The 18,495-nt window shown below is 36.2% G+C and overlaps 1 protein-coding gene across 1 annotated transcript in view; it reads right to left on the bottom strand.

Annotated features, from left to right (window-relative positions):
- LOC150106535 (mitochondrial inner membrane protease ATP23 homolog) overlaps positions 1-18,495 on the bottom strand; it is a 93,804-nt gene that overhangs the window by 31,701 nt on the left and 43,608 nt on the right. The window contains exons 4-5 of the mRNA XM_090392517.1: positions 14,047-14,136; positions 3,208-3,424 (exon numbers count right to left, since the gene is read on the bottom strand). Of these exons, the coding sequence (XP_090248643.1) occupies positions 3,227-3,424; positions 14,047-14,136 (288 nt within the window). The 3' untranslated portion in view covers positions 3,208-3,226. The remainder of the gene's footprint in view (positions 1-3,207; positions 3,425-14,046; positions 14,137-18,495) is intronic.

Genomic DNA, 18,495 nt, shown 5'->3' with positions numbered 1-18,495 from the left:
TGCAGGGGGGGCTTGCAAGATGATTTAAATAAGCTGACAGTATGGGCAAAATATAATGGATGTCAATTTATTGTGGAAAAATGTAAAGATGTGCATTTTGGGATAAAACGATTACAGATGTGCACCACATTGAGGGAATTGTACTGCAGAAAAAATAAAGCCTGGGATTTGGGGGATAGTAGAACATACTGATAAGTGACTAGGATAGCTCATGGTACTGAAGAACATACTAGCAAGCAGAGATAAGGGAGTAATCATTCCTCTTTATAAAGCCTTGATACAACCACATCTGGATAACTATGCTCAGGTCTGGTCACCTGGATTTCTTGGGGATGAAAAGTGGTGGAGAGGATCAATAGGTGTGTGGTCTGTGAAATACTACCTATGAAGATAGATCAAGAGTTTATGGATTGCAAAAGTTGACTGATAAGCAATAAGAGAGAATATGATAGAAACATTTAAGTTACTTAAAAATGATTTTATAGGATTAATAAAGATAATGTTTCAGCACTTGGATGGAGAAGACAGGACAAGAGATCATCCCTGGCAATTGGGTAAGAGTTGGCTAGGGCATGAAGACTAGATTTTTTACCTAGAGAGTGGTGAATGAATGAATGGAATGAGTTCCCAGATTCAGTCCATTCATTCATAATAGTGTGCAATGCCAATAAAATACCTTGGAATCACCTACATTAGTTTTATTTAATAAAAACAGGTCAATTAACTGACCAGGGTAATTTTATTATTATTAAGAGGGACTCTTGGTGAGTCAGGGACTCATCAAGGGAAGCCACATACTACAAGCACCATCTATCATACTTATTATTAAATTCATTCACACTGCTTGCACACACACAACATCCAATCGACAATCCATTCCAATCATGCATCACCCTATGAGATGTGTCATGCTTTGAAATCCTGTATGATATATACAGGATTTCAAATTATACAGCCTGGTCAAAGGAATAGCCAATTCAGTTGGGCACTCTTTTAGCACCTGTACTGATATCCCATCATTTCCTATTGTTGAATTCTTATTCAGTTTGTGGAACAGCTCTAAACCTCCTCTTCATACACCTGAGTTTCTTCATTCATTCAGTGAGTGAAGTGAACTCAGTGCTGCATACACCAGGTCGATAGCTTGTAGCAAAATGGGCACTCATTAGTTCAACAGCCTTTTCTGCATCAGTCATCCTCACACCATCTGCATTCAGAAGAGTTATTTTTTCATATTCATTCTTTCTTTTACTTAGATCATTATCCAATCAATATAATTAAATTTGGATAATTAAAGTCTCCCATTATGATTACTCCTTTTGCACCCATCTTCTCTATTTGGCGATGCATTTCTTCACCACTAGCAACCGATCCACCCGGTCTGTAACAACACCCCACTACATACTTGATCTTGTTAGATTCCACCTCACACCAGATAGCTTCAAATTGACTGCTACATGAAATATTGTTACTAGTACTACAATCATAGGTCTTAACACTAACTGGATTCAAGTCATCCGATATCATTAGAAGCACACTCCCTGCTCTTCTATCCTGTTTATCCTTCCTAAAAATACCGTATCCTTTACACTCACATTAGTATGTCTGATTATGATAACCAGGTCTCACTAATGACTATAATCCGAGGTCCCAACATATTGACCAAGGCAACAAACTCTATTCTTTGTTTCTGAAACACCTAGTATTCACGTATATAGTCATAATAATCTACCTGCATGTTCTTTTATATATGACACAGTTGGACAACTTGTAGAATGCCCATTCCATCATTAGCACAATTATATAACATTGTTTGCTCTTATACTCATATTCTCGCCATTCCTCTTATTATAATTTAGTTTCCCGGCCTCTCTGTGTTAGGTCTCATACCAATTATTAGTTTTTCAAGACTCCTGACACCAAACACATTCAGGTGCAGGCCATCCCTCTTATACAAATTTAATTTTACCTCAAACTCACTCCACACATCCAAAGACTCGCACCCATTCCTTCCACACAGCCTACATATCAAATTGTTTGCCATCATAGCCCTTGTTCTTAATTCATTTTATCATATTGAGGTAATAGACTTATTATTTTCAATTTTCAAGACTTTTCTAGCCAAATGAGAGAAATCTCAACCTGGTTATAAAGTTACAAAGTCGAATGAAATTAATGCTAGCAATATGCGAGCCGTTTGGAAGCACATTCTTCCACATTGTGCAAATGATTTTAGAGGCTTTTGAAATGAATCTAAGTCAATTAAATCTCATTTTGAGAAATTCCAACCTGCTAAATTTAGATGCACAGAGGGAAGATCCTGAAGAATATGAAGAAAATTTAATCACTGACAAGTCCAAAGAGATTTCACAGAAACAAATTGAAATATTTTTCGTGCAGACGAAGTTCTTAAGCAGCAATGCTTAGAGGCTGACCTTGATAAAGAGAGAAGCAGTAAAACTTGCAGATGTAGGCAATAGGGCCATAACGTCAGCTGTATGAAAAAAAGGAAACAGAATTCACGCCAAACTACGTTAGCTCAATTCTTTGTTAAGAAGTAGAATAATAAAATTTATATTCTGAATGTTTTATTCTCCTTCAGGTTCATGGTTTTCCTTTAACTAGGCCCTGAGACATACCTTAATTCTTTTATAAAAAAAATTAAGGGTCAAAAAAGAAATTTGAGGAATGAATTATACTTTTTCCCATAGGTTATTATATTCAATTAATGTGCCTGTTTTAAACGCATTAGGTGCACTAATCGATGGATTGCTGTATTACACTAAAAAGGAAAGCTTTCAATAAACCCTGATGAAGGTATATTGAAAGTTAAGCTTTCTCATCATCCACCAATTAGACACTGCTTTTTACCATTCTTTTCCTGTCTTATGGCTATTAGCATGCAATTCTTAAACACACATAACCACCTAAATGACCCCTAATTTATAAATAGATTGCTCCTTATCTCATTATTTGCTTTTGTGCTCAACCCATGTAAACAGTTATTGAGCTTCATAGACTTATCAACATGTAGTTTTATATTGTATTTTCAATAAAATGCTAGTGAAGGAATTTGCACTCTCATTTTTTTTAAATATTTATTCAAATACTTCTCATATTTCAAGACAGATGAGGTCTCTAAATGTGAATTCCTATGCCAGCAACACTAAAAATAATTTCAATTAACTTTAAAATTACAAATTTTACCTATACAAAATAGAATCAGTCAATCATAGTAGCCATAACGGTATCTTTCTCGATATGCTCTCTCCATATCATGGGAGTTTCTTCGCAATCTTCTTCCCACAGGTTCAAGATCATTATAACACTTAGGGAATACCCGCTCTATAGCTGCAATAGCTTCATCTCCTTGATCTTTTCGTATACTAACAATAGAAGCAAGTGCTTTTGCTTTTACACACTCCTAAAATTAATAACCATAAGATTTTTGTACCTTGTAATAATAAATGGCATCATAATAAAATAAACATCATCTATACAAATGCTAGCAAGACATTCAAAGGTTAAATCCTGAAACTATACCCATGAAAATCTAAATTATTCTCTCTTTCTCCCTCCCTTTTGTATAATTCTAAATGCACTTGAAGCTAATTTCACTTCTAACTTTTAATTCTTTCAGTTTTTTTTTCAATTAAGCATACTTCAGTGTTAATAGCTTTGGAAAGTTTTCCCTCACATGCTGACTTATTTTATGACAGTGAGAATGCAACTCCACTGACATTAAATATAATTATCATTCATTCTGTTTTTTTTTTTTTTTTTTCATTTTATGATCAGATCATCAAAACCTGATATTTTAGTAATTCACTGGAACTTTTTTTTTTAAATGTGTAAATGTAAGAGGAAAAACCAGTTTCTCACGCACACAAACACTCTTGCTTAAAATGGCTAACCCAGCTTTGAAAAATGTTTATAAATTTTTTTTGTCACAGAATAGATTTGAACTCAACTTGCTAAAATTGCTCAGCCACAGAAGCATCAAACTGAAATTATATCTTCTGTAATAACAACATGGAACATAAATCTTTCATGAGTGAGAGCCATATAATAAAAATGAAAAAAAAAAAAGAAGGGGGGGGAGGGTTTGAGACAGCTCTACTGTAAAAAGGTCTTGGTATGAAGGTGTATTTACACATCAATAAATCTGTTACATGTCAAAAATCTAGTATTTTTAGATCTTGCATTTCATGCTTTTGAGACACCTCTTACTGTATCAATCCACCTAGATCTTGGTCTTTCCCAACTATTCTGTCACCAAACCCTTGATTTGTTAATCTTTCCTCTCTTATTCTATTTCACTGATCATACCAACTAAGATTAGCTCTGCTCACACATTTGCTATGTCAAGTTACCTCCTAGTATTTTCATTTTCAATATGATTCTGCTATTGATGGCATCCGTTAACTCTCTAATTTTTCTCAAAACACTCATATCTGTGGTTTTCAGTCTGATCAAGTGTTTTACTTCTAACATAGCTCTCGGATCCATAAGTTAAACTAGTTTAAACACGGTCCTATATACTGCTAGATTAGACAAATTCTGTTTCTCTTTCAACACTTCCTTTGCCATCGTTACTAAAATTGTGTCTAAATATTTCTATTCCCCATTCAGTTAATATTCTCAATGTTCCTGCCTGTTCATTGTCTTTTTACTGCTAATTTTCATACCAAATATATTACAGCAATTATTCAATTTAGTTAGGGAATAAGCAAAGTTTGCGCCTGAAGTATCTTCAGGACTGGGTCAACCCATGGCAAAGGTGGACTGACTTCCAACTTTGTTTGCTTACACCTGGATAAAGGATTAAACTAAATATATAATTTATAGTATAACCAAGTGAAAAAACTTCCAACATCTTTCTCTAATCCAGAGTAATTTAATAATTAGCTGTAACACCTTTTGGCAACTCGCATATGGAAATATGACTTCTGCACCTTGGTATCACCTCTGGGTCTGGCTCCAACTGAAGAGACCTCAATAAAGGTTGAAACCAGTCTGGGTAGTGACCCTTCTCATAATGCATATACATGCCTCGCAGACATGTATAATGCATAGCATTATACATGTCTGCAAGGAGATGTGCTTTGCATTATGGGATACTAAGGCAAGTGATGTGAAGTCAGTCCACCTTTGCCACGCGTTGCCCCAGTCCTGAAGATACTTCAGGTGCAAACTTTGTTTGCTTACACTTGGATAAAGAATTAAACAAATATATAATTTTTAGTTAGGGAATCCTACAGATTTCTGGATTTCTATAAGAAAACAACATCATGTGAATATAATTTTTAGTTAGGGAATCCTACAGACTTCTGGATTTCTATAAGAAAACAACATCATGTGAATATAATTTTTAGTTACAGAATCCTACAGACTTCTGGATTTCTATAAGAAAACAACATCATGTGAATAAAGTAAAGAGTTGAGTTGACTAGCTCTCATTTTGTTATCAGGCCTAATGATACTTTCCTGCAATAACACTGGAGGTAATGTGCACCCTTGTCTGTCTCACACCTGATTCAACCTAACCTCAAACCATATAATGTTCCACTTTATTATTATATCTAAGACCTCTAGGGAGTCAACAACTCATCGAGCAAGGCTATAAATCACCCAAACCAGCTGTTATACCTACCCTTAAATTCATTCACACTAGATGCATTCACTACCACTAAAGGTAATTCCAAGGTGATTCCACTCACTCACTGCTCCGTGAGAGAAAAACCTAGCTATTACCCCTTTCTTGACTGTGAACAAACTCAACTTCTATGGATGGTCCCTATGTTCTCCCACCACATTCCATATAACGAAAAATTTTAACAGATGCTATCCTATAATACCAATTCAAAAGTTTATAGACATTTATCATATTACCCCTCTTTCTGCTGTTAATCAGAGTCTGTGATCCACATACTCGCAATCTGTCCTCATAATCTAAATCTCACAATCTGATATAATCTTTGTAACTTTTCTTTGCACCCTTTCCACAGTTTCTTTATCTGGGAGACCAAATCTGCACACAATAATCCAGGTGTGGTCTTATCAAAGCCTTATAAAGAGGTAAAATGACTTCCTTATCCTTAGATGTCAAGGTTCGCTTCAACATCGCAATTATCCTCTGAGTTTAATAAATTTAGTTTAATCCATTATCCAAGTGTGAGCAAACAAAGAGTGTGCCTGAAAATATCTTCAGGACTGGGGTAAGGTAGTACAACACTGGGCAACTCGTAGCAAAGGTGGATCAAGCTAACATCACTCCTATCTCAGTATCTCCCATAATGCAAAACACATCTCCTTGCTACGAGTTGCCCGGTATTGTACTACCTTACTCCAGTCCTGAAGATATTTTCAGGTGCAAACTTTGTTTGCTCACACTTGGATAAAGGATTAAACTAAATTTATTATAGTCTAACCAAGTGAAAAATAAACTTTCAACATCTTTCTCTAAATCCAGAGTAATTTTAATAAAAAGGTGGCACATCTTTTGGCAACTCCTATACGTAAAGATGACCTCGCCATTGCTACTGCCTGGTATCTCCACTTCTGTGCCTGGCTCCCACTGAAGAGACCTCAATAAAGGTCTAAACTAGTCTAGGTAGTGGCCCTTCCCTTAATGCATAACATTATACATATCTGCAAGGAGATGTGTTTTGCATTATGGGAGACTGAGATAGGAGTGATGTTAGCTTAGTCCATCTTTGCTACGAGTTGCCCGGTGTTGTGCTACCTTACCCCAGTCTTGAAGATATTTTCAGGTGCAAACTTTGTTTGCTCACACTTGGATAAAGGATTAAACTAAATTTATTATAGTCTAACCAAGTGAAAAATAAACTTTCAATATCCTCTAAGTTGTATTTGCAACTTTCACTATGTCACTTTTGAACTTCAAATTCCTATCCACCAATATGCTAAAATCTCTTGCCTTATCAGTTTCTTGTAGCATAACCCTGCTAATATAATATGTTGCTGAAAATATAATCACACCAAAGTGCATAACTTTACACTTACTAAAATTTAACCAACAGCCATTTTGGTTTGCCCAAATTCCAGCCTATTCAAATCATTTTGTAAGTGCTGAATATCAGTAGCATCTCTAATTGCTTACAGCATATAATTGTAACATTTCAAACAGGTCTTGGTACCATGTCATATGCCTTTTCTAGATGATTTTCAAAGAGAAACTCAAATAGAGATCCTTGTTATATTCCCATGATTTCCCAACTATGTCTTAAAGTGAAAATCAGATCCTAACAAAGTCAATTTGGCCTGAACCCAGCATGTTACTCTCCAAGTTTTCTTTCCATAATTTTTCTTAGCCTCTTCTCAAGCACTTACATAAATCTTATTCAAGTATAGATATGAGAAAATTGATTTTTTTTTACTTCCTGTATTAAGGTAATTAAAACATTAACCCCTTAACGTACCAATTAAAAATCAGAAAGAGGTCGTTTTCTGCCAATTTTTTGGGCGAGTTTTCGGCGAGGGTGATTTGTTGGATCATATTCATCATTATTTGAAAAATGATGAATTTGTGCAAATGCAAACGAAATAGCCGATACACGCGTTGGCAACTTTTCTCGGCTGAAAGGAAATAGGCACAAGATTGTCTAGCATCTATTCGGTTGTATTTATATGTGAAACCAAAATTCAAAATCAATTTTGGTGCAATATACAAAGCGGTTAAAGGGGTTAAAGCTAAATTATTTGATGTGACCGTGTACTTTTCTTTGAAAACAACACATATTCACATTATGCCTTTTAGTTAGTTTCACTTCATGTCTAAGGCATATGCTGATTTGTCTACCAGGAATTAACGGGATTTATCTACTTTTCTATATTCATTTTAGAAATTATGGACTTTACAACATTGTTGTAAATAACTATTTTAATTTCCCGACGTTTTGACCTTCATATTAAGGGTGAAGATTAGCAGCAGTATATCACATTGGTGGAACCGAACTCCAGGAAATCGATGAGGCCAGGGATATGCGAGTGTTGGTGGATAGGGAGTTGAAGTTTAGCCAGCACATCGCAAAAGTGGCTAAATCAGCTCATCAAATGACTTGGCTTCTGAAAAATACTTTAACAAGCAGAGACAAAGAAGTTATTGTTCCTATCGAGCCTTGATAAGATCCCCTTCTAGACTACTGTGCCCAGATATGGGCGCCAGGGGTTTCTTCTTAATGGGAAAAAGGTTAGAGGATCTAGAGAAGAGTGACCAAGATGATAGTAGGTCTGTGGAATGAACCTTATGAAAGCAGGTTGAAGATTTGTGGGTTGCAAAAATTGGTTGATAGGCAGAAAAGGGGTGATATAATTGAGCCATTCAAATTACTGAAGGGTTTCTATAGGATTAATCCAGAAGATATTTTTGAGAATAGGACTGGTGGTGGGAGGACTAGGGGCCATACATGGAAGCTGGGCAAGAATGTGGTTAGCAGGGGTGTTAGAGCTAGGTTTTTTACTTGGAGAGTGGTGAATGAGTGGAATAAGCTACCAGAGTCTGTGGGTGCGACCGTGAATGAGTTCAAGGCGAGGTATGATAGATTCTGTGTGAATGTCGAATAGTTGTTCTTGACATGATGCTAGGGCCTCCCTCGATGAGTCTGTCGACTCCTTGGAGTTACCCAAAATAATAATAATAATAATAATAATGTCATCATCTGGAGTATATACAGATATATAAGGACAAGCTGAGTTACAGTTCACACAGTAAGCTAAAGAAATAATGATTTGATTGCTGCATGACCTCTAGTGAAAAAAAAAAAAAAATACAGATAAAATTAATTAAATGTTTAGAAACTATCTCAAAGCTAAGTTCTATTTAAGATAACATGGGACAAACATTCTTTCATATAGATAGTTTTCTTACAGTAACAATGATGTCCTATTTTTAACATGACAATTGTAATATTAGATTTATGATTCTGGATTATCTACAGTCCTGTTTATAGTCTGCTCTTAGAGAGAAAGGTCCTGTGGGTAGAATATGTGATTTCTATATGTTTGGGATTTTTAAACCATCATTACTGTTCAGATTGGGGTGGTTGATAAGAATCTCACAAGCTTTCTTAAATTTGCATTCGTACCATGTTTGGTGTGATGTAAATCCTTGTTCCTCAACTTGTGGTCTGCGAACTGGCACTGGTCCACGGAAATTTCCTGGCAGTCCGTCAAAAATTTCTTCGTCTCTCTCAGAAACAACGCTCCAGCCACATATATCAAATTTTCTAACCTCTAAGCAGCAGCAGTGTCACACTAGCTAAAAATTGTAATTTTATAACATTGGATTTAATAAATAAAATACTATCTACATTGGTTTATGTTTCTGTCTTAGCCATCATGGTCCGCAAAATATTTCTCCTATTCTCCCTGTCCGTAGGTGTAAAAAGGTTGAAGAACACTGATGTAAACAACTGGTGCTAGTTATTTACATCACACCAAAATGTGGTATGAATGCAAATTTAAGGAAGCCTGTGAGATTCTTATCAACCACCCCAATCTGAACAATAATGATGGTTTAAAAACCCAAACATGTGGAAGGCACATATATCCAAGGAACCTTTCTCCTCAAGAGCTAACTATAAATAGGACTGTAGATAATCCAGAATCATAAATCTAATATTACAATTGTCATGTTAAAAATAGGACATCATTGTTACTGCAAGAAAACTATCTATATGAAAGAATGTTTTTCCCATGTTATCTTAAATAGAATTTAGCTTTGATGTAGTTTTTAATATTTAATTTTATCTGTATTTTTATTTTTTTTCACTAGAGGTCATGCCAGTAGAATAACTGGTGATCAAATCATTGTTTCTTTAGCTTACTGTGTGAAATGTAACTCAGCTTGTCCTCGTATATCTGTATATACTCCAGATGATGACCTTAATATGAAGGTCTAAACGTTGGGAAATTAAAATAGTTATTTATAACACAGTTGCAAAGTCCATAATTTTTAAAACAAATGCTGATCACCATGCAACACTAAAAGAAAAGAAAACTTTTCTATATGATTTGTTCTTGCCTGGAGTGCTTGCCAATGCAGCATTTCTTTGCCACATGTATCAATAATTTTCTTCCGATTTTACCATTCAGTCTCTAATGTTTAGTTCTTGTTTTCAAAATATTTCAGTTTGTCTACAATAAATATCAAATTACTATCTAAATCCCATAATCAAGTTAAATCCTGGTTAGTCAAGCATTGTATCTTTAATATGTATGTATGTGAGCCAAAGAAATTTCATAAAAAAACATAGTTTGTTTCTTGACTGACATTAGAAATGTAATAAGAAAGAATGTGTGTATAGGAACAACAAATGATTCCAATTCTAAATGCTTCATTAATATGCAACTTTTTTTTATTTTTAATCTGATAATTTAGGATCACAGGATATATTTTTAGCTACATGCATGTGCAACATCTACACAGACTAAAATGATTTTCCAGTAAGTAGAGACTAAATATAATATTGTCTTGGGCAATGATAAGCACTTAAGAGAAAACAAAATAACTGCATCATTATATATAACCATTATTTCATTCATAACCATTCATTTGCCACAAAGGCAGTACCTGTGCCTTTGTACATTCTAGCAATGCCTGCCAGAGAATGCCAAATTTAGAATCTTCTGCGTTTGACCTCCTCTGGCTAAAGGTTTCCTTACCAAACTTGATAACATTCATCTGCTGAATTTACTGGTCTCTAAACTCTGAAACACAAATATCTTCACCTTCCTCTCCTTGAGAGGAAGGTGAAGATATCTTGACCATCTACAATACAATAAAACTTGACCATCTACAATCCAGCTACCCAAACAACGAAGTCATTGTCCTAGGTGACCTGAATGTTCACAACTCCAAAGGTCCCCCTTCTCCAACACTACAGATCAAGCCAGATGTGATGAAGTTTTTAAGCAACAATCTAATTCAAATTGTGCAGGTACCTACTCAAATTCCAGATAATTCTCTCCACTCTTCCAATACCCTTGATTTTTTTATTTTTTTTTAACTAGTTCTCTTCCAGACATGCCAGAAGTTACCTCTCTTCTCAACAACCCAGACCATAATGTAGTCTGTTTCCTGTCTCAAAGAACAGCCATCTTCTGACTACACCGAACCTTGTGTCCTCTAGCACTACACAGTAGGATTATTTCCAGAACTACTACTCTTCTTTCCCATGGCATTCCACTCAGTGGCATGAAGGCATTCACCACCATTCCATTCAAAATTTCCATCCACTTTCCAAGCCAGCAATCAAAGAGAAAAACTAAGTTTTATGCAGGTGGCTTGCATCTAGAACCCAAGCTTCATATTCAAGAAACATCCAAGAAATGTAAATAACTATCAGAAATCCAATCTAACTTCATAAAAGCCACTAGCAGAAAATTCATTTCTTGTCCAAACAGTAGCAGTGCTTATTGGTCCCTAATAAAAGCTATTGGATGCAGCTTCTGCTCGCCTGCATTCCCACCTCTCTTCCATCCAGATAGCATCACTGTTATAGCACCCAAAGAAAAAGCTGACATCCTACCATCTCTCGTTTCCTTTAACTCCTGCATCGACGATGAAGGCTAATTGCTCACCTTTCATATCAACAACTGAGCACTCTATGACTTTGTGGCCTTTCAACAGAAAGACATAAGAAGAATATTAAACAATCTGAACACTACAAAGTTGTTTGATCCTGATAGCATCTCTCCTACTGTACTCAAATGTTATGTTCCAGAGCTAACACCTGTTCTCTATCATCTCTTCAATCTTCCATAATCAGTTGCCACCTATTGCATCTCATGGAAACTAATATATATCCAACTCATTCCAAAGAAGGGAGACAAAGCCTACCATCACCTGAATCTGCTCCAAAATAATGAACAAAGATAGCAATGGTTAACTTCTTCATTACCCAGAAGATCACCAGTTAATCAGCAATGACCAGTATAGATTCTGACAATGAAGTCCACAGCTATATCTCAGCCTGCATCACTCACTACTGGACAAATGCCATTGAAAGGTTCAGAAAAATGTGTGCTGTTGCCCTTAATATTTCCAATTTGATCATGTTTGGTATCAAGACCAGCTTTGCAAACTGCCTTCCTTTGGTCTACCTGCCATCCTCTGTATGTGCCAGCTTTCTCTCTAGTTGTTCACTGTGTGTCATGGTGGATGGCACACTCTCTTCAAGCTTTGACACCGATGCAGGAGTACCTGAGGACTCCATTCTCTCACTTACCCTCTTTCTTTTATACATAAATGACCTGCTTTCAATCACTACAAATCCTATCCATAGTTTGCTCATCCTACATCCTTGACAAACCAGGTAGTTCTCAGACATTCCTTACATCTTGTCATGATCATCTGCAACCAGTACTGTAACACTGATCTCCATATCATCCTTCAGTGGGGTGAGGATAATCTACTCATCCTCAATGCCACCAAAATGCAGTCCTGACTTTTCTCTTGCAAAAGGGTTCTCCATTCGCCTTCTCTCATCCTCAGTAATACATATATCACTAGACAGGATGTACTCTCTCTCTCTCCTTGGACTGACATTTACTTCTAACCTCTCTTGGCACAAACATATCACATCAATAGCTTCTGTTCTAAAAAACTAGGCATTCTTTTACATTTAAGAAGCTATTTTACATCCACCCAGCTACTAACCCTATGTAAATCCTAAATCCCATCTTCAGAATACTGTATACACGTAATGTGTATACAGTATTCTAAAGATGGGTGGTGCATCTAAAACCGCTTTAAAAATTCTTGAAGCCGTCTAGAGGAGCAATTCAGCTCCTAGATGACCCTTACTTTACAGGCTCACTTCAACCTCTATTTCATAGATGAAATGTCTCAGCTCTGTCTCTCTTCTACAGGTACTTTCATGATCACTGCTCCAGTAAATTGGCAAACATCATTCCTCCACTTGTTGTTAGGCCTGTTAAAACAAGAGCAGTTTCTGTCCAACATCCCTTTACAGTATGCTTCTTTTCTTACTCATTTATTCCATCTACTTCTGTCCTCTAGAACTCACACACATCCATCCGATTGGTGGAGAGTAAGGTGACACTCATCGCTGATCCAGCGCTGACATTCTTCACAACAGTGTAGACGCCGCTGAGCATTCGTCTATGAGATGAAAGGCTTCCTCTTTGCAGCCCACCCGAAAAATTCTATCTCATGAAGAGCATGCTGCACTGTTCATGTTGATGGGCACACTGGGAGATGGAAGGAGAACCTGCTGGGTCCACTGATACAGCAGGATATCCTGAAGAAGAAGAATGGCCCTATGAGTCTTCATGGCCTCTTAGGCAATAGCCCATTTGTTGCAGTATGAAAGAATATGGGGGTCTTCCTGATTCTTGTATTTCTATACAATTTTGTGTTGGAAGTTTTTCCACTTGGCCATACTATAAATTAAAGATACCAAGAAATTATATACTTGGTTTAATCCTTTATCCAAGTGTAAGCAAACAAGTTTGCATCTGAACTATTTTCAGGACTGGGGCAGCTTGTATATATAAGCTTATGACTTCACATCACTTGCCTTAGTATCCTTACGAGTATGTATAATGCTATGCATTATGGGAAGGGTCACTACCCAACCAGTCTGGACTCATTATATGGCAGATGATGCACCTTGCCCATGGAGGAGGGTGTCCGTTGACTTCTTTCCAAGCAGTTCATAAAATTATATCAAGCCTTATATATAATACTAATAAGGCTTGATATAATTTTATGAACAAAACTGCAATACAGATTTATGAAAATCTTCAAAACATCAAAATTATGGTTTTGTAGTGATAACTGATATGTTTTGTTTTTCTTTTCCCAAAAAGAATCCTATTGCATTCCAAAGCAGTTTCTTATTTACATGATGAAGCTTACAAATTTCTTTTACATCAAACATACTTTAGAATACTGTTATGACAATTAACACTAGATTGCATTTATATAAAACTAAAAGAGATGTGATATTAATTGTTCTTTAAAATCCCAAAGCTAAATGCTAAACATAATTTACTTACAGCATGCCTTTCAGCAATCTCAAATGGTGATGCATTCCTCATACTAACAGCACCAAGGAAAGAACAATGCATTAAATTTGCTGCACGTATCTAGAATATATATGCATAAAGGTTAAACTTCTCAATTGCAAAAACACAAGAGGTCAAAACTGATGATGATGATATTAAAAAAACAACAACATATATATATATATATAATTATATAATGTAAGAATTATGACTAGGGAGTACATCACAAATTGTATGTTTCATATAATTTACTGTTATTCTACATTGTCCTAGTGTAGGGGTATCCTGCCTGCTTACTATCAGAGAGCAGAGATCCTGGATTATTTAACCCCTTACTCTACCCACAATATACTAATGTTCTACAGATTTATAACTTTTTATGAGTATGATTCACAAAACACATGATAGAGCATTATTATTATTACAGGCAACTCCAAGGAATCCTTAGATTCATCGAGGGAGGCCCTAAACATCATGTCAAGAACTATTCAGCATTCGCATAGTACTCTATCATCCTTTGCTTTGAACTCGTTCACAGTCATGGCACCCACAACAGACTCTGGCAGCTTATTCCACTCATTCACCACTCTCCAAGTAAAAAACCTAGTTCTAATACCCTTGCGAACTACATTCTTCTTCAGTTTCCGTGAATGGTCCCTGGTTCTCCCACCATCAGACCTATTCTGAAAAATTTCCTCTGAATTAATCTTCTAAAAATCCCTCAGTAATTTGAATGTCTAAATCATATCATCCCTTTTCTGCCTATCCATCCACCAATTTCTGATCTGTGGAATGTCTTTTAAGGATTATTCCATAGATCAGCTACCATCTTGGTCACTCGCCTCTGAATCCTCTCTATGTCCTCCCCATCACCAAGAAACCTTGGTGCCCAGATCTGCACATAGTAGTCAAGATGAGGTCTTATCAAGGCTTGATAAAGAGGAACAATAACCCGCTTGTCTCTGCAAATCAAAGTATTCTTCAGTAACCAAGTGATCTGATGAGCTGATTTAGTCACTTTTGCTATGTGCCCACTAAACTTCAACTCCCTATCCACCAACACTCCCAAATCTGTAGGGCTTCATCAATTTCCCGGAGTACAGTTTTACCAATGTGGTATACTGCTGATAATCTTTTCACCCCAAAATGCTTACACTTTGCCACATTAAACTGACATCCATTCTCCTTAGCTCAGTCTGTCAAGCTATCCAAATCATCCTGCAAAATTTTGACATCATGTGTATTCACTATAGCTCTATCCAACTTGGCATCATCAGCAAATAACTAAACAGTTCCTTTCTTATATTATTAATGAACAAATTAAATAGCAGTGGTCCAAGAACAGAACCCTGTGGCACACCACTAGTCACATCCAATCCCACAGATGTATTCACATTAAGGTTCTGTAATATGCTATTCACTTCCATTTCATTCATTTCAGTTTCTGTATAAGCCATCAGTTCCCTCATTCCTGCAATATCAGGATGATATACTCTTGCAAAGTGTTCACTTAGCAATTCTACTATTTCAACTGATTCAGTTATTTCCCTACCATTGGCATTCCTTAAAATCATTCTGCCATATACATTTTTTTCTTTTACTTGCAGCATATCGAAAAAACTATCTGGAATTCTCTTGAGCCTGCATTGCTAACTTCCTTTCATAATCTGCTTTTGCTTTTCTTACCACACTAGTTATCCTTCTGGCCTGTGCCTTGTACTGTTCATGTGCCTGCTGGTCACCTTTCTCCTTAAATTCCCTCCACAATTGTTTCTTTTTTTACAGTTCAAGCTTAATAGTGTTATTCATTCATTTAACTCCCACTTGATTTACTCTCCTGACTCTAGGTATGCAGTCAGCCACTACCTCCCTCAAACATTACTTTACCACTTCTCATGCACTATCAGCATCCAGCCCTTGCGGTTTTACATGCCAGGCACTGATCCAAGCAATCTATGCATTATCATGCATATCATCATGTAAGGCAGTGGATGGTGTGACAGTGAGTCAGTCAATCACACAGAAGTGGAAGTCTTTTATTCCAAGAAATCCCCCCCCACACACACACACAAAGCAGGTAAATCAGATGGAAAACAAACAGGTTACATGCACACATTCTGATGCCACAGCGTTGGCTATAATTCCAACAAATATCCAATGCTAGCATATGTTACAATATAAATATGCCTATCAGCAATTTCATTCATGGTCAAATACTCATATTTTTTAATCATAACTCTACCCATGAAAAAACTGTTAGCTTTTTTTTTCTAATATCAATTCCACACACACACACAAGGTTTCAGAATCTCTAGCACACTAGTGCCATATGTGGGCAAGAGTTAAGAACGAAATAATCTATTCTTATTCATTATTTTTGACCAACTGGCAGTTGAAGTCCTTCGGCAGTGTGCTACAAGGAATGTACTCCTCTGGAACAGATGTTCCAGAGAAGTACATAAAATGAAAAAGAAATAAGAGAAGCAGGTTCACTGGGTTTGCTTTGAATTTTATCACTCACACCAATCACTGAGAGATAGTGATTAGTGTGAGTGAGAACAGTATAATCAATCAACCAAACAGCCCTCTTTTGGATACCATCAATTTTTAGGAAAGCTTGGTGCAATACCCCAAATTTGAGAGCAGTATTCTAAAATTGGACAAATTTGGGATTTGTACAGAGTGAGTGGCTAGACAGGTAAAAGTACTATCTTGAGCAGAAAAGAATAACAGCAAGTTTTGAGAAAGCATACATCATCAAATTCCTGCCATGTACCCTCAAGGGGTGTACAGGATATGATAGCACTACATGAAAAAAATTACATCATTACTACCTTTCTATCTACAATTTTCCTTCAAATCAGTCTGTTACGTGTCAAGACTCCAACATTATCAGATCTTATATTTCTATCACCTAAGGCACTTTGTACCATATCAATCCACCTATATCTTGGTCTTCTTCTGGGTCGTTTTGCTGCTAACCTGGCAGAGAACACTTGTTTTGCTAATCTTTCTTCGCTCATTCTGTTTAAGTGACCATACCACCTGAGATTAGCTCTGCTAATGCATTCCTGGATGTTGACAATGTCAAGTTATTTCCTAATATCCTCATTTTTAATATGATATTGCCATCTGTTCACGCCTATAATCTTTCTCAGGACTCTCATATCTGTGGTCTCTAGTCTTTGGTCAAAGGTTTTACTTCTGACCCATCTCTCAGATCCATAAGTTAAAACTGGTTTGAACACTGTCTTGTATACAGCTAATTTAGTGTTCCGAATAATTTCTCTCTTATTCCATATGAATTTATTCAATTTACTTCCCACCATACCAGCTTTGCTGATCCTGTTGTCTATTTCTATATTTAATTTACCATCTTCACTAAAAATCGTGCTTAAGTAGCTGAAATGTTTTACTTGTTCCACAGGTTCTCCATTCACAACACAGTTGACATTTTCAATGATTCTGTATTTTCATTGTCTTTGTCTTTTTATTGTGCTGACCTTCATACCATATCTATTACAACAGTTATTCAATTTAGTCAGAGAATCTTGCAGACTTCTAGCAGATTTATTTAGAAGTAATAACATCATCTGCATAAAGCAAAGAGCTGACATTAACATCTCCAATTTTGATATCATGTTTAATACCACTTTCCTTCATAATGTGATCAATATAGATAATGAATAACAGAGGGGATAATGTACATCCTTGTCTCACACCAGATTTAACATTAAACCACTTTCCTGTACTTCTTTCAATTCTGTTGACTTACAACTCAAATAAAGACTAAGTATTGTTTGATATAATTCCCCACTGATACCATATAACTGTAGCGTATTGAATAGCTTCTCTCTTGGCACCTTGTCATATGCCTTTTCCAAATCCACAAAACTTAATTACAGATCTTTGTTATATTCCCATGCTTTCTCGACTATTTGTCGTAAAGTGAAGATCTGATCCTGACAGCCTCTATTTGGCCTGAATCCAGCTTGTTCTTCACCAAGCTTTTCTTCCACAATTCTTCTCAACCGTTTCTCAAGTATACTTGCATAGATCTTGCCAGGAACACTCAGTAGGGAAATACCTCTGTAATTCTCACATTCAGTTTTATTTCCCTTTTTATATATGGGTACTATGAGAGCTCTACTCCAATCATCGGGAATTCGTCCCTCTGTCCAGGCTTTCTGAACTATGCAGTGCAGCCACTGTAAAGCATACAGATGTGATAAAATTACCAGGAATGGCTAAAGATGAATATTAGCCTTTACTGGTCTTGCCTAGCAAGCTAGGTATTAGCAAAAATAAGGTGAAATTAACCAGGAACTTTTGTGTGCAAAAATTGTCAGAGAGAGAGAGAGAGAGAAAGATGTCTACCAGCACATGCAGTAAATAACCAACAGAATGCAGGTAATATAGTTATGCAGAATGGTAAATTGA

This window comes from Typopeltis vanoorti, chromosome 5, assembly GCF_054136105.1.
Source record: "Typopeltis vanoorti isolate ZY-2024b chromosome 5, IOZ_Tvanoo_1.0, whole genome shotgun sequence".
NCBI classification, from domain to species: domain Eukaryota; kingdom Metazoa; phylum Arthropoda; class Arachnida; order Uropygi; family Thelyphonidae; genus Typopeltis; species Typopeltis vanoorti.
This window is presented reverse-complemented; position numbering and strand designations above follow the sequence as displayed.